The 22,675-nt window shown below is 37.8% G+C and overlaps 1 protein-coding gene across 2 annotated transcripts in view; it reads right to left on the bottom strand.

The window, feature by feature from the left end:
* Positions 1–13,419: 13,419 nt before the first annotated feature.
* The window catches only part of GCLC (glutamate-cysteine ligase catalytic subunit), a 31,950-nt gene continuing 22,694 nt past the window's right edge, over positions 13,420–22,675 (bottom strand). For both annotated transcript variants that reach the window (XM_058177088.1, XM_058177093.1), the window contains exons 11-16: positions 22,452–22,544; positions 21,074–21,178; positions 18,479–18,560; positions 18,260–18,363; positions 16,170–16,290; positions 13,420–15,018 (exon numbers count right to left, since the gene is read on the bottom strand). In XM_058177088.1, coding sequence (XP_058033071.1) covers positions 14,813–15,018; positions 16,170–16,290; positions 18,260–18,363; positions 18,479–18,560; positions 21,074–21,178; positions 22,452–22,544 — 711 coding nt within the window. In that variant the 3' untranslated portion in view covers positions 13,420–14,812. The remainder of the gene's footprint in view (positions 15,019–16,169; positions 16,291–18,259; positions 18,364–18,478; positions 18,561–21,073; positions 21,179–22,451; positions 22,545–22,675) is intronic.

Genomic DNA, 22,675 nt, shown 5'->3' with positions numbered 1-22,675 from the left:
TGTAAGTCAACGCCTTCTTTTATTCATACTGTATTCATATCTGTATTCTGAATCCCTTGAACAATTTGGAAATGAGTTTCCCATTAACTGGCTGAAACTGCTGGTTCTAAGGGGGACTCCTGGTATGGGTTCCTCATTCGGATTAATAGAAGCCACTCAGTCTCTCACCATGGCAGTGCAGCTAGATAAACATCTTTATTATGTGCTAAGGTTAGGCAGTGGATTGCCCTCTGTCATCACAAAGGGGAAATCTTTGTTCTATGTGCTGTTGCTTAATTACAGTATTTCTTTACTGTCCTTTATGGACATTCCATCCTTGTGCTTCTCAGCTTTCAAACTAGGCAACTGTTGGATGGTGATTGGCATTTTTTCATGGAGGAACTCAAGCGTCTAAGATAACTCTTTTATGTGGCAGGTCTGAGAGCGCCTAACATAACTCTTGCACAGGACAGGTTTGAGTTACAGCAAGCTCAAGCATTTGCTCCAAGTGAAATCAGTATGAACTACATACAGTATATTGTTAGTCTTACCTAAGGGGGTAGCTAGGAGAACTGTCTGTATTTACATAAAATCTTCTCTCTCATGCCTTCTCATCCTCAATAAACTTTCCCCAATTGGTATTTTCCAGATTTGTGAGTGTATTGCAGCTTCCATTATCCTGAGCTAACATAGCCAACTATTGTTGCATTCAGCCTGTGGCTCAATATATTCGGAAGAAATGTTTTAAGGGAGATTGCCACAGAACTTGCTTATCCTGTATGGAGACTTTAATGTGTATTTGCATAGTTTTTTCATAATATTTTGATCCTTACATCAAAAGAGAACGTTTGTCTTTACATAAAACATGAACCTGACAGTCTTGTATTTTATCCTGCTCAAAAACATTGAATATTTCCATAATAATAAAAAAGAGAGTAAAATCTGTATCTCATTAAAGCTTCATGTATATTGGGAAATCTTTGTTCTGTTGTTGTTGTTGTTTTGCTAATTATTTCTGTTACTGTTTACTTTTAGGAAAGTAAGTTGTATGCTAAATTTGTGCTATCATATTGCTTGCCTATTATCATTATTCATGTATCTGTTTAACCAACTTCTTTTTTGAGGGAAGTTAACTCTGGCAGTTTGAAATGTCACCTATTTTCATTTCCTCCACCCGCCATTGAATTTTAGATATTCCAGTGCAAGAATCCCAATGCCAAGCCGGGATTATAAAGGTTGGAGAATTTATGCCAAATATGGAGAGACATAGCCTTCTGAAATTGAGAAAAAAGATGAACTATTGGCTTACATAAATCAGACTCAACTGGATAGAGAAGATGCCTAAAATGCAAGGGTCAGGAAGTTACTGAATTTTGTTTTTGAAATCTTTCTCTTTTCGAGAATCTTGAGAATTATCAATTCCATCAAGCTACACTTTCACAATCTTCCACAATGTAAGTATCAGACAGAAGCAAAGAGGAATGTCTGGGTTTCTGATGATACATATGCTGCAGCAGCCCATGTCTAGTATCCCAACTTTTTTCTCCACCCATTAACTCTGCCTTCATATATTTGTTTTCTGATTTGATCCTTACATTCCCTTTTTATGACCAAGTCCCCTTTTGCTACTACTAGTTGCACACAGGGCAAGACACTTGTACATAAACAGAGGGCAAACCCATTTCCTTCTAGTATTGATGTTACCTATTTGGGTTAATAAAACATCTGCAAGAAAATAACCAAGCTCAGAGAGGACCAAGTTACACATTTCTGTATCAATCCACTAGCATCCATCACCCATTCATTCTTGACCCTATTTCCCCTGGTGTCTTCATAACTACAGTACATCACATCGCAGTACATTCACCTTATTTTTTACGTTTCTCCTGGCATACTTTTCATATATAAAAAATAATAATATAATATTAATGCTAACATTGCAATAAAAACAGCTTTCACAGACATCTACCATTATTTTTTCAGAGCTCAGCATCATGTCTGTAGCTAAACAGAACCCAATTCTCAATTCTTGAAAACTAAAAAGTGTTAGTAGTTCTGAACAAAATGTTAAAAGGTTTGTTGGTCTGGGAACATCCTGAAAAAGACAAAAGCAGAGGGTTTTTTTGTTGTTTGTTCCCCAAATATAACCAACCGAAATGCAACTAGAAAATATCACCGGAAAGGTCAAAAATCTAAAAATGCATTTCTGTATATCTTGGAAGGGATTCTGCTTAAATATCTGAACGTACCAATTCAAGGCATTCCGTTGCTGCAAACTACATGAGAGTATTTGTTTTTGTTGGTTTTGGTATGTGTGTGGCCCCCCCACGTGTGCGCACATGCACACACACACACACAGCTATAATAGGTCTTCTGTGAGCCCTAAAGAGTGCAGTACTGCACTTCGTATTGTAAAATTAAAACACAATATGGGCTTTTGTAGACTTAAGATACGGACGGGCAACTATGGCCCATTTATGACCTGTGGACTTCAACTCCCAGAATTCTTGAGCCAGCTAGGAATTCTGGGAGTTCACAGTTCATAAAAGGGCCATAGTTCCCCACCCCTGACTTAAGAAGGCAGAGCTTGGTTTTTGACTGGTAGTTCCTGCAGGACATCTCACTTCATGGATGAAACTGCCTGCTCCACTGAAGAGAAGGGCAAAGTATTGTCCACACATGTCAGGGCTTTCACCATGTTGGCCAATCATTCACATCCACAAACAGCTCCTGGGATTAGGATTTAACCAGCCTTCCATATTCTCCTTTGGCTCCATTGGTCCCTTTCTCTCTTTAAGGGATAAGAGAGTGGCTTAGCAAGAGAAGCCTTTCAGTCCCGCCCCTGGTGCTTAAAGGCAACTCTTTCCTTTGGGTTGGCAAAAGAGACCCATTTGGAGCTGTTTGCTTTTTGGCAGCCATAGCCAACGTGGGTTAAAAAAAAATGCCATGCCCTGCAATTCTGTTGCTTGGAACAAATAATGATTCACGACAACAGAATCTGGACAAGTCATGAGGAGAATTTGCTTGGAAGTGGAAGCAAGGTTTGTTTTTTTAAAAAACAGATATCACTTGTCTTAAGGGAAATGGAAACCGCACATGAAAAGCAGATGCTGGATGCCAATAGACGTATTTGTTTTTTAAAGCTCCAGTGCCAATTTTGAGCACTAAAGAATGCTGCTTTTTCAGTAGAGGAATTATTTCCTTTTTTTTTTTAAAGGAGGATTATTTCCTGGTTTGTCCTTCAATTGCAGCGGTGGCCCTGTTTTGGACAGATGAGTTTTGCATGAATTTTGCTTGTTTCACATATTAAATCTACTCAGCAAAGACACCCACATTGTGAGTTGTGGCCCATTTGTGAATCACAAGTGGCTCAACAGGTGCTCTAACCATTGGTGGGTGACCTCTTATGACCTTACCCAGAAGGGACTGGAACATGGTGGTAAAACATGTGCTTTCTGGGCCAGTGCCACCTCCCTTAAATATTAATCTTTTTAGGCAGGGTGAAAAAATCCTGTTTGAGACTCAGGGTTCCTGCTCTAATTAATATCGATCACATTGCACTAGAGACCCCACAGGTTGTAGGCAGCTCTCACAATAAGTGGTGGTGTCCAAGACCCCAAAGAAGTGTGTAGACATCTTGGGGGGGGTGTCTTGGAGAGATCCCAAAGGCAAAATAAGCACCTTAGACTGTTGCTTCCACATGAGCTGGTAATTGTCAGACTTGAAACAGAGCAACTTCCTGTATTTCTAACGCATAAGACCATAGAGAGGAAGTTAGGCCTTGATTCTGATTTTGCATTTGAGACCATTAAAGGATCAGGGGGCTGAATAGTACAAGAGCTCATTATCTAACATGATATCTTGAATGACCAAGTTTCATTTTTATGAAGTGAAGCACCGTATAATAACCTGCACCCACAGTAAGTAATCCCTTGGATTTATATAGCCTACTAATCCATAGCGTGGGTTGAATTTGACTGAATGAATTGTGGTTTATTGCGGCTTAGAGTGATATATGAACAGAGCCTTAAAACTGGCTTCCTTGGAGAAAAAAAAACACGAAAAAAGGGTAGCACTTACTCTTGAAGAGTATCTGGAAGCTACAGCTGGCACAGAATGCAGCCATGTGGACAGTTTTTAGGGCCTCTCGGGTGCCACATATGGCACTGCTGTTGTGTGAGCTGCACTGATTGCCAATTTGCTTCCGGGTTGAATTCAAGGTGTTGGTTATTACCTTTAAAATTCTTTATGGCATTGATCCAAATTTCTTGATGAACTGTCTCACCCCAATGCAACTGGCCTGCCCAACCATGCCAGCAGAAGGGGAATGTTGTCGACCCTGTTGATCAAGGAATTCCTGCAGACGGGGTCCAGGAGAAGAGGATTTTCTATGGTGTCTGACTCTCTCTCTCACACACACAAATACATATATTGGTGGTTTGATGGGTTTATTAATATTTCCCAGCAATTCCCTTCACCAAAACCCCAGAGTTGTGCCAATTATGTCCAGCCAAAAGCAGACCAATGCTAGTCCACAGAGCAACAGCCAGTGAGTCCACAAGACACTTGAAAGTTTCCCAAACAAGACAAAACCACCAGGCAAAATTAAATCCACAATACAAGAGGGTTCACAAGGCAAGAAAAGTCCAGAGTTCACAAGGCACGATCCAAGTCGAGGCATGGTGTCAAAGCAAGGCAGGAATCACAACAACCAGGAAATATGCAGCTAGGAAATGAACAAGTTTTTCCCAGCATCGCCTCCACCTGTCTGCTGTGCTAAATAGCCAGCTTCTGGTGCAGCCCATCAAGAAGGGCGAGGCTGCCTCCTCATGAGTAATTGGGCTGACCTTCACTTCTCCTGCCTTTTCTCTGCCCTATGGGTTCCTGGATCAGGTACAGAAGGATTAGGTGCAGAAGGCAGTTCCTCTTTGTCATTATGTAGCAGCAGTTACATACTCCACCCCCACAAACCTCAAGGATGTCCTGCTGCAGCTGTGCTTCAGCCAAATCACTCAGGCAGCTGCTCAGAGCCTTTGACCAATTCCCCTTCAGAGGTGCCTGGAACTGGTTCATCCTTCTCTGAGCTGACATGTGGAGAGGAATTTGGGAAACCATCTGAAGGAGTCATCACAGTGGATCCCATCATGTGGAACATTGTGCCCCTTGAGATGAGCTCTGCACCCACCCTCTTAGCCTTCTGTAGGCACCTTAAAACCCAGGTCTACCAATTGGCTTGGGGTTCTGATGGGAGTGTATCACTCTAGAAGTGACTAATGGACTGAGATAAGATCTCACCTCCACCCTTCCTTGCCATCTTTGTTAATTTTAATGTTAATATTTATCATCTTAATATTTATATGTTATCTTGTTTTTACTTTGTTGTAAGCCACCTAGAGTTGCATCTAGGTGAGACTGGTGGCATATGCATTTAATAATACATAAAATACATTTTAAAAAAAACCATCACAAGTTGCTTTGTAAAAGGCTGAGACGGTCCCTTGAATATCTAGGAAGGACCTTGTTCCAGGAAGTCTCTCAGCTTGCGGGAGCTAGAATCTCATTCATCTTCCAAATATGAGAATTTAGTAAGAATGTACAGGTGGAAGGCAAAACATGGATGGCCATGATGTGCAAAAGAAAGGGCAGGGTACCAGCTGACTCAGGGCTGTACAGGACCGATTAGAAGAGGGTTGAATGATCAAAGAAAACTTTCAAATGATACCAGTACTTAAGAATGATATCAAATTACAGGAATGGCAAAAGGGGGTTAATAACTTTGTATGGATGGGCAAAAAACCAAGAATAAAATTAAAAATAATGCAGGGCACAAGGGAAAGGGGGGGTCTTAAAATGCCTAATTTAAAATTGTATTATGAAGCAGTTGTCTTATCATTAATTACTGATTGGATTAATTTAACTGAGGAAAGAGTTTTGAATATAGAAGGTTATGGTTTGTTATATGGGTGGCATGCCTATTTATTATATGATAAGAAAGTAGATAAAATATTTAAAAATAATATAATTAGAAATGCATTATTGAGGGTCTGGAGGAAATATCAATATAAATTAGATGGAAAGATTCCAATATGGGCAATCCCGAGACACATGATAAAAAATATAAATATATATCAAAAGATGGAGGTAGTTACCTATAAAGAACTTCTTTGTATGGAAAAGGAGAAATTACAATTAAAATCCAGAGAAAAGATGGGGGAAGAAGGGAAAAATTATACATGGTTTCAATATGGACAATTACAAGCTAGATGGAAATTAGATCAAAAAATAGGTATTAAGCAAACTGAGGATAATTTGTTAAAACAAATGAGAGATCAAGGCCAACAGCATATTAAGAGGTTGTATAATGTATTAGTAGAAATAGACTCAGAGACTGAATTGGTTAAGGATTGTATGATTAAGTGGGCACAAATTTTTTTAGCAACCAATAATGTTGGAAACTTGGGAAAGAATTTGGGTGGAGGAATGTTAAATTTACACAAGCACAAAATATGAGAGAAAATTTTTATAAGATGTTTTATAGATGGTATTTAGACCCCAAAAAGTTGTCATGTATGTATCCTAATGTACAGGCTAAATGTTGGAGATGCGATTGTGAAGATGCCACTTATTACCATATATGGTGGACTTGTAAAAAAGTTAAAGCATTTTGGATTAAAGTATGGTGGATCATGCAGAACATTCTTAAAAAGAAGATTAAGTTTACCCCACAGTTCTTTCTACTAGGAATAATTATGGATTGTACAGCTATAGAGACTAAATTGATTTTGAACTTAATAACAGCCGCGAGACTTTTGATTGCTCAATATTGGAAGAAAGAAGAATTACCTACAATTGAAGAATGGACACTCAAAGTATCAAATCTGGCAGAAATGGCAAAAATTTCTGCTTACTTGAAAGACTATACACAAGAAAAATATATTTTAGAATGGAAAATGTGGATTGATTATATTCAAAATAAGTATCAGATAAAAAAATATCGAATAGCATATGAGTAAATTTAGGAAATATTTTGTATTAGATATATTTCTGAAGGAGAGGGGAATTGAGAGTGTGATTATGTGTGGAGTGACTAGAGATTATAATTTAGGATTTATTTTGGATTATGATTGTTAGTTTTGATACCCTGCATTTTGTTCTGGGAAGTCGGGGGTGGGGGTGAGGGGTAGGGGAATGGGGGGGTTGAGGGTAGAGGATGGAGTGATAGTTAATGTACAGGGATTATTGAAGATGTATAAATATAATTAATGTAGAGTTGGGTCTGCCCAGTTACCATTTTAGAACGGTGGGGAGGGAGAAAAGTGGAGAGAGTAGGAGGTAGGAAAGAGGAGAAGAGGGGTAGAAGAGGGAGAAGAGGAAGGAAGAGGGGTAAAAGAGGGAGAAGGAAGGTGTAGGGTGGAGGGAGGAGAGGATGTAGATAAGAGAAGGAGAGGAAGGTCTGGAAAGTACAAGAAGGTAGAAGAGGGAAGAGTGTTAAAAGGGGGGTGGTGACTGGGCAAGCCCGACTAATTGTATATAACTGTACATTGGATGAGCTGTTTGATATGATTGTAAAAATAAAACTTTTTTATGAAAAAAAAATGATTAGAGAAAACTATAAATATGCAATAAATATAAATAAATATAAATATTTATATAAATTTAAATAAATATAAAAATGCACACCCATATGCAACAAGAAAGACACAGACTTCAGAGGATAATTAGAACTGCAGAAAAAATAATTGCTAGCAACCTGCCTTCCATTGAGGACCTGTATATTGCATGAATCAAGAAGAGGGCCGTGAAAATATTTACAGATTCCTCACATCCAGGACATAAACTGTTTCAACTCCTACCCTCAAAACGAGGCTATAGAGCACTGCACACCAGAACAACTAGACACAAGAACAGTTTTTTCCCGAAGGCCATCATTCTGCTAAACAAATAATTCCCTCAACACTGTCCGACTATTTACTAAATCTGCACTACTATTAATCTTCTCATCGTTCCCATCACCCTCTCCTTCCACTTATGACTGTATGACTGTAACTTTGTTGCTGGCAATCCTTATGATTTATATTGATATATTGACCATCATTTGTGTTCTAAATGTTGTACCTTGATGAACGTATCTTTTCTTTTATGTACACTGAGAGCATAGGCACCAAGACAAATTCCTTGTGTGTCCAATCACACTTGGCCAATAAAAAAAATTCTATTCTATTCTATTCTATTCTATTCTATTCTATTCTATTCTATTCTATTCTATTCTATTCTCCTGAGGTTACAGTCTCACACTATTGTTCATTACCTTTCATGGAAAGAGATGGAAAAACTGCATTTAATTATTATGTTTTTACTGTGTGTCTTCTCGATTCAGGCATTACTGACTCAATGGAAGCGCAAAAATCTCAGTCTGATTATATGTGCCACGTGTTCATCTACTTTGAGTAAACCTTTTTCCTGGGTTTAGAACTTTTTGTGTATGTGTTTTGTGTCTATTTTGGGGAACAGATTTCTTTTTCTTTTGTGATTTATAGCACAGCAGAACGGGCATGCAGATTGTACTGCGTTTATATATATCTGCTAATTAATAAACTCAGACTTTGCTGGCCTATGCATGCCTGCATTATAGAAAGAATGCACCAAAAGAGAAATTATTGATGGAGAATAAAATGTGGGGTGTTTTTTTTACTTTTCTTTCTTAACTCCTTCTTTCCAGCCCTATTAAATAGAAGATACTTTGCCTCTACTTCATATGATGTTTGCTAACTACCAATCAAGTAAATGCTTCTGAGAAGAGAGTAGGTTAATGCAAAAATCAGAGCATACTATGCAAGGTGAAGCAGTTATTTTCTCTATATACATAGTCCTCAACTTATAACCGTTCATTTAGCGACTGTTCAAAATTATGATGGCACTGAAAAAAGCGGCTTACTTCATTTATGTGTGAAGTCCTCACACTCAGTCAAAGTCTGCACTAACACATGATTGCAGTTTGGGACCTTGGCAACCAGCATGTGTTTACAATGGTTGCAGCATCCCAGAGTCTCATGATTGCCATTTGTGACCTTCCCATCCAGCTTCCAACCAACAAAGTCAATGGTGGAAGCTAGATTTGCTGAACAACCATGTGATTCACTTAATGACCAAATTGAGCACAGTCACGAGATAACTGACTTAATGTCTGTATTGCTAAGGTTCCAGTCACAATTGTTGAAGACTACCTTTAAGATTCCTAGAATGAAGAATGTCTTGGCCGATTCTATCTCCAAATGATAGGTTTCTTACTCTAGTCCAGGAGGTCAAACTGGCGGCCCATGGACTGGATGCGTCACACACAGGCCATGCTCACCCTAGTTCCGCAAATGGGAAAAACGTCATGAAACATCATGTGACGGCAACATGACGCAGTGACTTTGACACCCATGCCGTAGTCACTTTTTCAGCTTTCTCAGATGACCTCATCTATATCTTTCTGCCTGTAAAAGCAAGCATCTTGTAGAAGAAAAGGATAGACTGAGTCATAGAAACAAGGCTCATTATTGTAAATACTCACTGATTAAGAGATCTACAGAAGCTCTTGGCATACACAACAATCCTGCAAAGTTGGATTTAGCGAGGCTGACAGTCCCAACACCTGAATCATTCTTCTTTTTCTCTGGGTTGATTATGTACAGCTTTTGTTGCAATCCATTGCCTTACCCTATACTTCATTATTCTAAAATCTTTTTGATAAGCACCCTTGAACAGGTTACTTTGGAAAGTGTAGCCAGCTTCTTTCATATACAGTAAATAATTACATATTTTACCCACATCTATAAAATCGCTGATCTAGGGAGCCTACATCCCATCTGGAGGTGGATCTTTTGCGGCTCGTTCAGAAGAAAACTGCTCAGTTCTCTGGAGGGGGAAGATGCTGTTCTAGGGGGCAGGTGTTGTAACAGGTCCACCTCCTGGATCACATCAGATCACCTTACTTAATGGATGGGACCTGGAGCAAGCCAACTCTTTTATCTACTGAACTAATGGAGAATTGGAAAATCGATACCTCCCTGGTTTCTAGCAATTCTAATCACAGAGCAGTTTCATTTGATTTAAAAATTTAAAGTGTGGTATTGGTTAGGGTTTGCAAATGATAAGGCATGATATTCTTTTGACACGTCAAAACTGCTGTCTTCTTTAATTTTGGTGTGTCATTTGTCCGTAGTATGTCTAACACCACTTCCTCCCAAACACATTAAACAAACCTCATATATTAAACAAATAACCCTAGGAACATCTCTGAATTTCTATTTCTTAGAGTGTAGGGGAAACTATCTTAATCTGTATTTTTTTTCCTGGAGCCCCACAAAAGGAATAATGTCTACAATGATGAGTAGGCAATCTAATTCCAAATGTTTAGATTAACGTTGGCCAAGATGAACAAGAAAATAGTTTATTTGTCAAGACTTTTTGTTGGGTTTATTTATTTATTTTCAGTACATTGCATAAAATGCTTGTTCTATTATAAGGAATCAGTTTATTTGCAGTAATCGGGCCCAATCTAGTGAAAACAATCTGTAACAAAGTGGAATTGTTAAATATAAAATATGCTTTGGATGTAACTCTCAGAATACATTAATTACATTTTACCATAATGCTAGAGGTGGTGTTTCTTTCATCTCACCTCACGTCACCTCTTCACAGTAATTATAACAAAAAGAAAAAATGCAGCAAAGAATAAACTTTTGAGTCAAATATTTTAATAGAGATAAGATTTGTATCACAATGAACTAGTTTTTGTTAACCTGCTGAGGTAGTTCAGATAAGTACCATAACCAGGATTATTAGCTCTATCTTTTTCATAGTGTATTAATAAAATCTTGCAAGTCTGAAAGTACCTCATTTTTACTTTCCCAAAAACTAGGGGGGACACTTTTCTCACCCCTCCTTCTTGTCAGATTTCATTAGACTGTTGTCTTCCTCTTGTCTTCCAAAATTGTTCCCACATACCATTAGTTTCTTTAACCACGGCTTAAATCACAATTAAAGCCATGGAACCAAAGCTTCCTTTCGCTCAAGGGGCTCAGAGTAGGGTGCCCAGTCCTTATTTTGATAATGCTACAGACCTTTAAAGGGCTCTTTTACCCCCTCACTCTTTCTTCAAAAAAAAAAAAAGTAAAAAAGGGTTTGTGTGAACCTTCTGGCTTCACCTAATCCAGATTTTATTCATTTATTTATTTGATTTCTATACCGCCCTTCTCCCGAAGGACTCAGGGCGGTGTACAGGCAAAAATAAAACAGACAGTACAATATATAATTTAAAATGCAATTAAAAAACTTATTTTAAAATTGGCCTGAAAATTAAAATATACAGTGAGCTAAAACCCCATTTAAAATTAGTTAATAAGGATTTTAAAAATTTGATAAAATTCAATTTAAGACAGCCCCGCGTGAATAAAAAGATGTGTCTTCAGTTCGCGACGGAATGTCCGAAGGTCAGGTATTTGGCGTAAACCCGGGGGAAGTTCGTTCCAGAGTGTGGGAGCCCCCACAGAGAAGGACCTTCCCCTGGGGGCCGCCAGCCGACATTGCTTGGCGGACGGCACCCTGAGAAGTCCCTCTCTGTGAGAGCGTACGGGTCGGTGGGAGGCATGTGGTAACAGCAGGCGGTCCCGTAAGTACCCAGGCCCTAAGCCATGGAGCGCTTTAAAGGTCGTAACCAGCACCTTAAAGCGCACTCGAAAGGCCACAGGCAGCCAGTGCAGTTTGCGCAGGAGCGGTGTTATATGGGAGCTACGCGGAGCTCCCTCTATCACCCGCGCAGCTGCATTCTGGACTAACTGAAGCCTCCGAGTGCACTTCAAGGGGAGCTCCATGTAGAGAGCATTACAATAATCCAAGCGAGAGGTAACGAGCGCATGAGTGACCATGCACAAGGCATCCCGATCAAGGAAGGGGCGCAACTGCCGAACCAGGCGAACCTGGTGGAAGGCCCCCCTGGAGATGGCCGTCAAATGATCTTCAAACGACAGCCGTTCATCCAGGAGGACACCTAAGTTGCGCACCCTATCCTTTGGGGCCAATAACTCGCCTCCAACAGTCAGCCGCGGCTGCAGCTGACTGAATCGGGGTGCCGGCATCAACAGCCACTCCGTCTTGGAGGGATTAAGCCTGAGCCTGTTTCTCCCCATCCAGACCTGTACGGCTTCCACGCACTGGGACAGCACTTCAACAGCTTCATTGGGGTGGCCTGGGGTGGAGAAGTACAGCTGGGTGTCATCAGCGTACAGCTGGTATCTCACCCCAAAGCCACTGATGATCTCACCCAACGGCTTCATATAGATGGGCTCTTGGTTAAACTACAAATCAAGCAAAACACATTATATCTTAGACCAGTGTTTCTTTCACACCAGAGCAGAGATGGCCTTGAATGAAATATCCAGAAACTCTTAAAGAAACAAGCATTTCTTAAACCTTAGAAAGGAGATAGGACAGGTAATGGCTGTGACTTTGGGACAATATCATAGCTTTTGGGGTCTGCCTTAACTTTGAATGGATGCTAAGTGATTGGTCATAAGTTGAGAACTATTTGCATCAGGAGAGGCTCAGGCTGACTCTTTCCTGACTCAATGGGGGCATACGGAGGAGCAAAGATAACACACCATCAGACTTTCTAGATTCTGTATCTGAATACAGTTCAGCTTTCCTGCAGAGGCGGCGGCTTTATCTGGTTTACCCTGTAGAGTTGACACTCAGTGTGACTTCTGAGATTCAGACATATAGCTGGTTGTACCCGAATGCACCCATACTTGTTATCACTACTACCCCTCAAAGGTCTGTATTGGGAAAAATGCTCTCACACAGATTTCTTAGTCTGGAATAGCCCAGTTTTTATAATGAAAAAAAGTATTAGGAATATCTGCATGGAAAAAAGTATGGCAGAATTATCAGAATCCAGAAAATTTATTACAACCTTCCAGTCATATGACTGAAGCATCTTAAAATATGTACCATGAGAGGAGTGAAGAAAATCTCTATTCTGGCAATATTACACTAATACTTCCATCAAATCATGTTTCACCATTTATAGGGTGCAACTTCTTCCATTCAGTTCCATGTATTGTATGATGTTTAAAACAAACACTTCCTTGGAATGTCAGACAGAATAATTGTATGTGACTTTTACCTGACATTAATAAAGTGAGTAGTACTTCAAGTTGAAACTTGAATTGTTTGGAGTTTTTTGTTGGCAGAATCTTCATTTTACTCTGGATGTACAAAGTTTGTTAGAATTACAACCTGGGAGCAGAAATAGTTCTTGGCTTCTACTGCAGAAAAAATGGCTGTATTGGGGCACTGGCAGATCTAAGACCCCCCCTTCAAATGCTAAACTTAAACTCTCATTAAGAATATCTAGTATGGGGATACATGAAAATGATGTGTACTATAAAGAAAACATGAGGGGAAGAATTTTATTGCTGTCTCTTATAAGAAGCAGAGCCTGGGAAATTGAGTTATGAGCTGTTTAGGACGATCAAATAAAAAAATACTTTCTTATACATAGCATAGTTTAACCACAGATTTCAATTCCACAAGCTACATGTAGTGTTAAAAACCTTTGGGTTAATGTTTTTTTTATGTACAACAGTAGAAACTGGCTGTATTTTTCTGCAGTTCCTATATACTTCAGATTCCTGATTCATAAACATTCATACATTTTCATGATTTCTCTTTCCATAGTTATATAGCAGAGGAAAATTTGAAGAGTACATGTATATCACACAAGAAGTGTTAAAGGCTTGTACACATTCTGCTGGTCGTTTTGCCACATTTGGGTTTTTTTAATAATTCAAACTGCTGCATTGAGGCTTCAGATTTAGCAATGTTTGTTTTATAATAAGTAAAAATAACTTGACCTCTTCACATATTGGACCAGCTACCTCACATATCAAAAAGGGGAAAGTCTGAGTGCTTTGTCAATTCCTATATCATGTCAATAGCATCTGATAAAAAAACACATTGGAGCTAAAACAATTTTTTTAAAGGGCACTTTGACCCAAAAGGATGTGGGTTTCAATTCAGAATAAATTTGCATCTCAGATTACATGGTCATATCATTTTCCCAGAGTTTGAAATCCTAAATTAAGCACACATAATGCAAAATATTACTGACTGGAAGTGATAGGAGCTCCCAGCAACAAGAACATATTAATTTACACCCAAGTTATTTAAGAGGAAGTATTTTTATTAATCCTACTAGGACTGGGACCAAGATCTACTTAAATCCAAACATGTGAATTTAGTTAGCTATGACTACAAATGTAGTTTTATAGATGTCAGTTAAGTTTTCTAATACTAATTTCAGCAAGATTAAGATTGCATCATTTTTGTACCGCAGAACAGGAAAGTATGAATCAGATTCTGATTTTAAAAAAAATACAGTAGGTTATTCACTGCATTCCAGACAACAATGGTCAGAGTAAACATTCAGCTCTGGAATGCAGATAATATACAAGAATCAATATGTTACATTTACAAAGCTGTTTGATAAACAGTACATTTTTCCAGATTACCATAAGTATGTAAAAAGGTATAAGTTGGTTTCACAATGACTTTTAGTATGATACTAAAATACACCAGTATTAAATCAAAAATATATATTATTTACATGTACATAGTATAAACCTTAAATAGAAGAATGTACCTACTGTAGGAAGTTTTAAGAGAAAGCTGAGATTGGCCATTGTATAGTGTAATAAAACCATTTGATCTTCACATTATGAAACTGCAGTAGTGTGACTAGTGTTCCTTTAGATATTTTACAGATTATATATCAAATTAAAACTTTTCATTAAGAAGTGGCTTTAATTCCACTGTACTTTAGTTTATTTAAGCCCACTCCAAGCAGCTCAGGACATTCAACTTGCTCTTGTGCAATTTGGTTGCATTTCCACATCAGGCTGTAATTCATCTCTTCTGAGATCACACTATCATGCTTGTATTCTGGATGGTTTGCAACAAATTCTCGCATCCATCTAGCAGCTGTCATTAATTCGCCTAGTGGAGAAATCATTTGATATGCATTAAAATTCACTTCAGTATCTCCCCATATGAATATATAACTTTCCATTTACTTTCTCTTAAGTATTAGCCTTCATTAAAATGTCACCTTAAATTTCCATGTTGCATACAAAGAGTATTCAATGGTGCTAAGAGTAAAGCATTAGTTTACTATACTATATTGTAAACTCAATGACTTGAATACGTTTTTCACCACAGATCTGTCAATGAAAGAAACAATAACAATTTCTGAGTATTATCTACACTTTTGTAAAGGACATTATTTTTGTAAATAAAATCATTGAAAAAATAAATAAAATAAAGGACAAAATAATAAAATAATGGACAAAATGTTAATGAAGACAACAAAGTTATCATTAGGCTTTTAGGGGAAAATCAAGTATTTATTTGTAAATAGGAGTTGTTACACAAGAGATGGAATAAATTAAACCAGAAATATGTAAACTCCAGACTTGGGGCTTTAGATATTATATCTCTAGAACACTCGCCTAACGTGTTAATGGTTTTTAGTTAGGGTTTTATTATTGTTTTAATTTGTTTTAATGTTTGCCAAAATTGAATTAGATTTTTATAGTGTTTTTTAATCTCATTTATGAATTATTGTTTTACGTTGGCTGTAAACCATCCTGAGTCCTTCAGGAGAAGGGTGGTATAGAAATTTAATTAAATAAATAATAAAAAAAAATAAACACCATTTTTTTCCCTACTTGACAACCCATATACAGGTAAGCCTTGATTTAAGACCATAATTGAGACCAAAATTTCTGTTGCTAAGCAAAACAGTTGTTAAGAGAATTTTACCCCATTTACCTTTCTTGGCACAGCTGTTAAGTGAAACACTGCAGTTGTTAAAATTACTAACACAGTTGTTAAATGAATCTGGCTTCCCGCTGATTTTGCTTGTCAGAAGTTCGTAAAAAGTGATCACATGACCCTAGGACACTGCAGCAGTCATAATATGAACCAGTTACCAAGTATCTGAATTTTGATCACATGACCATGGGGATGCTGCAAAGGTTGTAAAATGGTCATAAGTCACTTTTTTCAGTGCCGTTGTCACTTTGAACGTTCATAAACGAAAAGGCTGCAATCGAGAACTACCTATAACATCAAATGTCTATTCATACCTGATGCTCTTTTTTTTATTAGTTTCAGATAGTTTAGGATGCTGCATCTTGTATCCACATCCACTTCCATATTTTCAAGGTAAGAGTTTAAAATTGGAATTAATCCTGGAAATACTCCTTCCTACAAAAATTAAACCAATGTTGAAATAAAAATGCTACAATATTTGTTTTTCCACTTCAATATTAGAACACACCCTTGTCTTTTGATATGGCACAAGAGTGCCCTCTAATGGATATGAAAACATTAACATTGGTAGGCCTATAAAATAGATTGTTTTTCATTGAATGTATATTTTAAATAAAGACTTTTCCATATAATGCTTAATATTATGACATGTCTCCCATGTCATAGGGGAGATCATGAGGATGGATACCGCAGACTAACACCGATCACATCCGCCAACCCCCACTGGATCAGCTTGGCAAATTATGATCTATTCCTTCCATATGCCAATACAACCTCAAAAACGGCCCTCATTCCCCAAAGGCCTTAGGGCAACTACCCATGGCAGCTGGAAAACCTGCCCAAAGGCAGAGGGTGCAAGAATCACTGGGTTAAATCAGGCTGCCTTTGGAAGCTCAAGACCGTATGGGTTGGAAACATGCGGAAGAGGCCTTCATCTTGCAGTGGATAGACAATGGCTAAAATGACAAAACTATGACATAATTAGAGACATATACTCAGTGTCCTTATTACTGAATAGCAGGGTCCAGGGAAATTTAGGTCAGCTGCTGGATAATTTTCTGGTTGGCTACTGAGCATCAGAAAAGAAGCAAAGCAACACCTAGTCTCTCAAAAGAGACTGCTTTTCACTTATTCTCATTGTATAAAATAGAATAGTATTAAATTGGCAGGTAGAAGAGGGAACATTTACATAACAATATCTAAGCTGCAGCTCAAATAATCACTGCCAATCATCACCTCTGCAAACAAAAACTATGAATATGTTCTGTAAACCCATACCTTTTTCAAGTAGGTAATAAGTCACCAGAATAATTAGGTAGCTTTTAAATTTATACACAATAGTAAACCAAAGAGAGCTAGAATACAAAATATCTAGCATAAAAGTCCTTTTTAAAGCAGAAACTGTGCATGCCTAAGTTATGCTCAGATTCATTTATTTGTAACCTCTTTTGCTGGTATAGAATTTGGCCACTAATTTAATAGGAAATGCAGAATTGTCTGTTGGGGTCAGCCCAGTAATTTATGATTGGAGGAGAGATTAGGTCCATCTTCCAAGAAAGAGCTGGAAGAGTTGGAATTCCAATTCAGCTGTTTCAATTTTAATGTCTAAATATAGGCACAAATGCTCTTGGTACAGCACTTTAGGACACAAGTCCTAAAACTAGATAAAACCCCCAGTTAAACAGAAACTTTATACTTGTTCATTTATTACTGAGGAAAATGAGCCAAAAACTACATATTTGTGAGGGAAAAGTATGACACCGCTAGAATTATCACTTCATTTAAAGAGAAAATTAGAACTAGGCATTTCAATCAGGTGTGAATGTGGGAAGTCCAGCCCTTATTTCAAGAATAAAACTTTGGGTATTCACTACCAAAATCCGATCTTCACACCACAGGTACGTGGAAGTGTGGCATGGCTGGAACAAAGGAGATTTTTGAGATCCTCTGAAAATAGTTGTGGATGATTACCAGGCTGGAAAAGTTTACAAACTATTTGTAATAGTCAAAAATTCAAAAGGGTTCACAAATTTTGTTTCTTGTTTTTTTGTGTAGTTTTTCCCCCCTAGTTCTTTTTTCTCAATCAGTTCCTTTTTTATATCTAGACTACATAGGCTTGAAAGAATGTGTAAGTATATACAGCTGTTTACTCTCTAGGTTCCAGGATAGTCATTTAAAATTATTCCTTCCCGCTTCAGTTCATTTCTGAAATTAAAATAACAATGAGTTCAAATTCTCTTAAAGGCCAAATCAAGATAAGTCATTTTCTTATGATTGCTATCCTCAGCTAAGGAAAGACTAAAATTAGAATTTCTTACTCACTTTAGATCACAACCATGATTCTTAATCTAACTCTTCATCAAATCTATAAAATATGGCAAACTGCATGAATAGCTGATCTTACCTTTCCATTAATTATTGTATCTATGCTCATTAACGTATATTCTTCTACATCTGTTTCTGTACCATTTTGAGTTGCACCACATCCATCCACAACTGCATTGCCACCTTTTAAAAAGAAATCAGATTGAGTGAAGAACATAAGCATCCAAAGAAGCCAATTTGTTTTACATTTATGTTATATTCAAATGTAATAAAATCAACCAGAAAATAAACAGCATACCTTTAGAAATGTCTTTTCTAAAATAAAACATGCCCTGTCGGACAGCATCTCGTTTCTGAGCTACTTTCATGTTTTCATCCACCTAAGAAAGGGGGAATAGGAGAAAATGTTACACTGGGTTTCTTGATAAAATGGAAGTAAGTCTAGTTAACTTTCTAGTCAGAAGATTTTAGAAATTGCACTTTAGGGCATAGCATTGGTTTGCATAGATTTGTATAGCTACCAAATATAACTACCGTATTTTCTGGAGTATAAGACGCACCTTAGTTTCTGGGAAGGAAAATAAGAAAAAAGCTGATTGGCAGGTGAATCAGCCTCCCAGAATACCTCCCAATCAGCTGTTCCCAGATGTGAATTTTAGCAACAGGTTCCTTGGTTGTGAGGTCTGTGCCTTTCCTATTTTTTCTGCCTCTGAAACTTTGTTTCAGAAAAAGCTTTTTGTTAGGCCTCTGAAAGCTGCCGAAACAGTTTCAGGAAAAAAAACAACAACAACCTCTGAAGCTCTATTTGGGGGCTTTTTTTCAGAAGCTCTGTTTGGGGGCTTCTTTTCTGAAGCTTTGTTTCTGATGCTTTTTTCAGCCTCTGAAACCTCCGTGTTTGAGAAGCTGGGCGGGGCTACATTCGGAGTATAAGACATACCCAGATTTTTACCCACTTTTTGGGGGGGAAAAGGTGCATCTTATAGTCTGAAAAATACGGTATAGAAAACAAAAATTAGCTTTAATCAAAATTCTATGATTACATCTGGAGTTCTAACCCGATATTGTCTTATGGAATGACTGCTATCTTATCTATCTTCAAACATGCTATCTTATGCTAACATGCTAACTATGATTTTTCCATGTGCCTAAGTCTTGAAACAATTTAGTCAACTTTCAGCTATCCCTCGCTAAATTAAATGCACAATAATTAAGAAAATCCCATTTAGAGTGAATTTTATGAATTTTAAATTAATCATACAGAACCAAGGTTTTTAACATCATCACTTTGTGACAGAAATTTGGATCCCAATCACTAATAATAAATTTCTTGCTACTAATAAAGCAAGGACTACCTGTATAAACAATTGAGCGAATAAGAACTATTTCTTGCTACTAAAGATTGCAATTTAGCAGGAGGCAGTGCTTAACAATTGCAGTTCTGGCCTTGTGGAGTATTCTCTCCTATATCTTCTAACATACCAGAACAGTGATGGCTACTCTTTTTGCTATTGCGTGTCACGATGGGGTGGGGTGGGGAGAGAAAGTTTGTGTGCGTGTGCCCACATCCATAATTCTATGTGCCCCACCCTGCACATGCGCGCGCAACCCACCCCCCGCTTCTGGCATATGACGGCCTGGTAGGCCCGTTTTTCTTTCTCACCTGCCTCCAGATCCTCTCTATGCATTTGGGGAGGGCAAAAACAGCCTTCCCCAGCCCCTCGGAGGCCCTCTGGGGGCTCAAAACGGCCCATTTCCCAACTTCCAGTTGGACAGAAAGTGACTTTTTTGCTGTCCTCCAGAGCCTCTCTAGGAGTTTCTGGAGGCTGGGGACAGCAAAAAAGTCACTTCCTGTCTAACCGGAAGTTGGGGAACAGGCCGTTTTGGGCCTCTAGAGGGCCTGGGGAAGGCTGTTTTCGCCCTCCCTAGATACATAGAGATGATCTGGAGCCAGATGAGGGGGGAAAAAAAAAACGGGCCTTCCTCACCCCCAACAAGCCCTCCGGCGGCAGAAAACAGCTTGTTTCCCTACTTCTGGTGGGCACAGAAAGCCCAAATATCAGCTGGCTGGCATGCGCACCGGAGCTGAGCTGGCGTGCCCACTGATATGGCTACATGTGCCACCTGTGGCATGTGTGCCATAGGTTCGCCATCAAGGTGCTAGAACATAATTTTTTTTTCAAAGAACATTTGAATTGAACAGTTAGTTGCTACTATCTTCAACATTTTTTAAATAGCAGAATTTATATTTAATTATTTGTGTTATTTTATTTGGTATTTTTGTGATTTTTTTTCATTATTGCTATTAAAAGTCAGCTTTGCATTATTATAACTTTGGTTGCTTTAATTTATTGATATTTACCAAGGAATTTCTTAACTGTTATGGATGCATTTGCAGGATCCAATCTGGGTTGGTCACTGGGACTAGAGGTTAAGTCTTCCAAGTTTTCGATTCGTGCTGGAGTTCATCCTCAACCAGAACTTCTCTCTCACCAGAATGTGTGCTTTTGGTATTATATGCTCAGTATTTATATGGTGCCTGGTGGTGTGGGACTTTTTATTGTTAATTGGGGTGTTGATAGCTGGCTGTTTTTTAAATTTATTTATTTATTTATTTTATTTACATTTATATCCCGCCCTTCTCTGAAGACTCAGGGTGGCTTACAGTGTGTAAGGCAAGTTGTTGGCTGTTGTTTCCTTGTGTTGCCAAGTCCAAAAGCTCGGAAGACTAAAACTCTGGTCTCAGTGACCATTCCAAATTGGATCCTGCAACATTATCCCAGGACATGTATATTTGCCTTCATTCATGTAGATGCTTTTGTTGTGTTGTAAAATGCTTTAAGATTAATGATTTGACAGCACAGAAGAAAAATAAATATTATACAAACTGTCTTACCTTTGACAAAGGAATGAGAAAATCCAATTTGTATGAGAGAATGACTCGAGTTAATAGTACAACAAATACAACATATGCTGAGTTTTCGAAGTCTGTTAACTGGACCTAGAAATTGAAAAGTATTTTTTAGAATTGTTGACATATGTTTATTGTACATATCCCAAATATAGTACAGAAAGATTACATCATAGATTCTGATAAAGATTGTGAGATATCAGACTTAGAATCTTTTGTTAAATATTATCAAGCTTATACGTTTTTGTGCAAGTTTTCCCAAAACAGAATTCCAGAAACCAACTAATGGTATGGTTAGATATTCTTGTATGGTAGTGGTTCTCAACCTGTGGTCCCTGGACCTTTGAAGGGCTGTGATGTCATCACAGGGAAGGCTTGAAGAAATGTTAGAATTTAAATCTTGAGTTAAGTCTTGGGGGTCTGTAGCCATGGTCGGTGGTCAAAAAAGGTTTTTAAATGTCCATGGTGAAGAAAAGGTTCAGAATCACTGTTGTATAGAATTCTGCTGTTACATGTTCTCTTTTGGGAATTCCAAAATTGCAAATTATCACCAATACTAACTTCTGATACAGCCAAAATAACATTTAATATAATATAATATAATATAATATAATATAATATAATATAATATAATATAATATAATATAATATAATATAATATAATATAATATAATATAATATAATATAATATAATATAATATAATATAATATAATATAATAATATAACAACAGAGTTGGAAGGGACCTTGGAGGCCTTCTAGTCCAACCCCCTGCCGAGGCAGGAAACCCTACACCATCTCAGTCAAATGGTTATCCAACATTTTCTTAAAAATTTCCAGTGTTGGAGCATTCACAACTTCTGCAGGCAAGTCGTTCCACTTATTAATTGTTCTAACTGTCAGGAAATTTCTCCTTAGTTCTAAGTTGCTTCTTTCCTTGATCAGTTTCCACCCATTGCTTCTTGTTCTACCCTCAGGTGCTTTGGAGAATAGCCCGACTCCCTCTTTGTACATCAATATTTGTACATCAATATTTTAAATATTTGTACATCAATATTTTAAAATAGGTATTTCAGAACTAATGCAGCATTATACAGAGAAAACATGATTAAGGAATATGAAATTTGAGATTCTTTCTGATTTGATTATAATTTCAGTTGAAATTAAGACTATCCCAGGCTTAGAATCTATGGCAGGCAATCACTGTTTGTAGCGGTGGTAAACTGCATAACTTATCAAGATACTTAAATGTATATCATGGAAATGTCAAAATAGAAAGCATAAGCAAAAAGACGCAAATGTACTGAAATATGTACTACAGTTTTCATTCATAACTTAAACCACTGAGCATGTTTAGTCCTTACCTCCATTGGTCTGAACTCAACTCTCCATCCAATATCTGAATTTGGAGGAGGTGGCTTAAATCTCATTGTCTGCCAATTTGTTGACTGAATATTCTACAGGAAACAAAATAGGTGTTATTAGGCTATAACTTAACTTTATGCGCTCATCATAGCAAGTAAGATTTTAATACTTTTGAGAACTCATGATAAAACAATAAGCTGCAAAACTGCATCAATTGCACTAA

This window comes from Ahaetulla prasina, chromosome 1, assembly GCF_028640845.1.
Source record: "Ahaetulla prasina isolate Xishuangbanna chromosome 1, ASM2864084v1, whole genome shotgun sequence".
Lineage (NCBI taxonomy): Eukaryota > Metazoa > Chordata > Lepidosauria > Squamata > Colubridae > Ahaetulla > Ahaetulla prasina.
The sequence above is the reverse complement of the archived record's forward strand: the minus strand, read 5'-3'. Positions and strand labels throughout refer to the sequence as shown.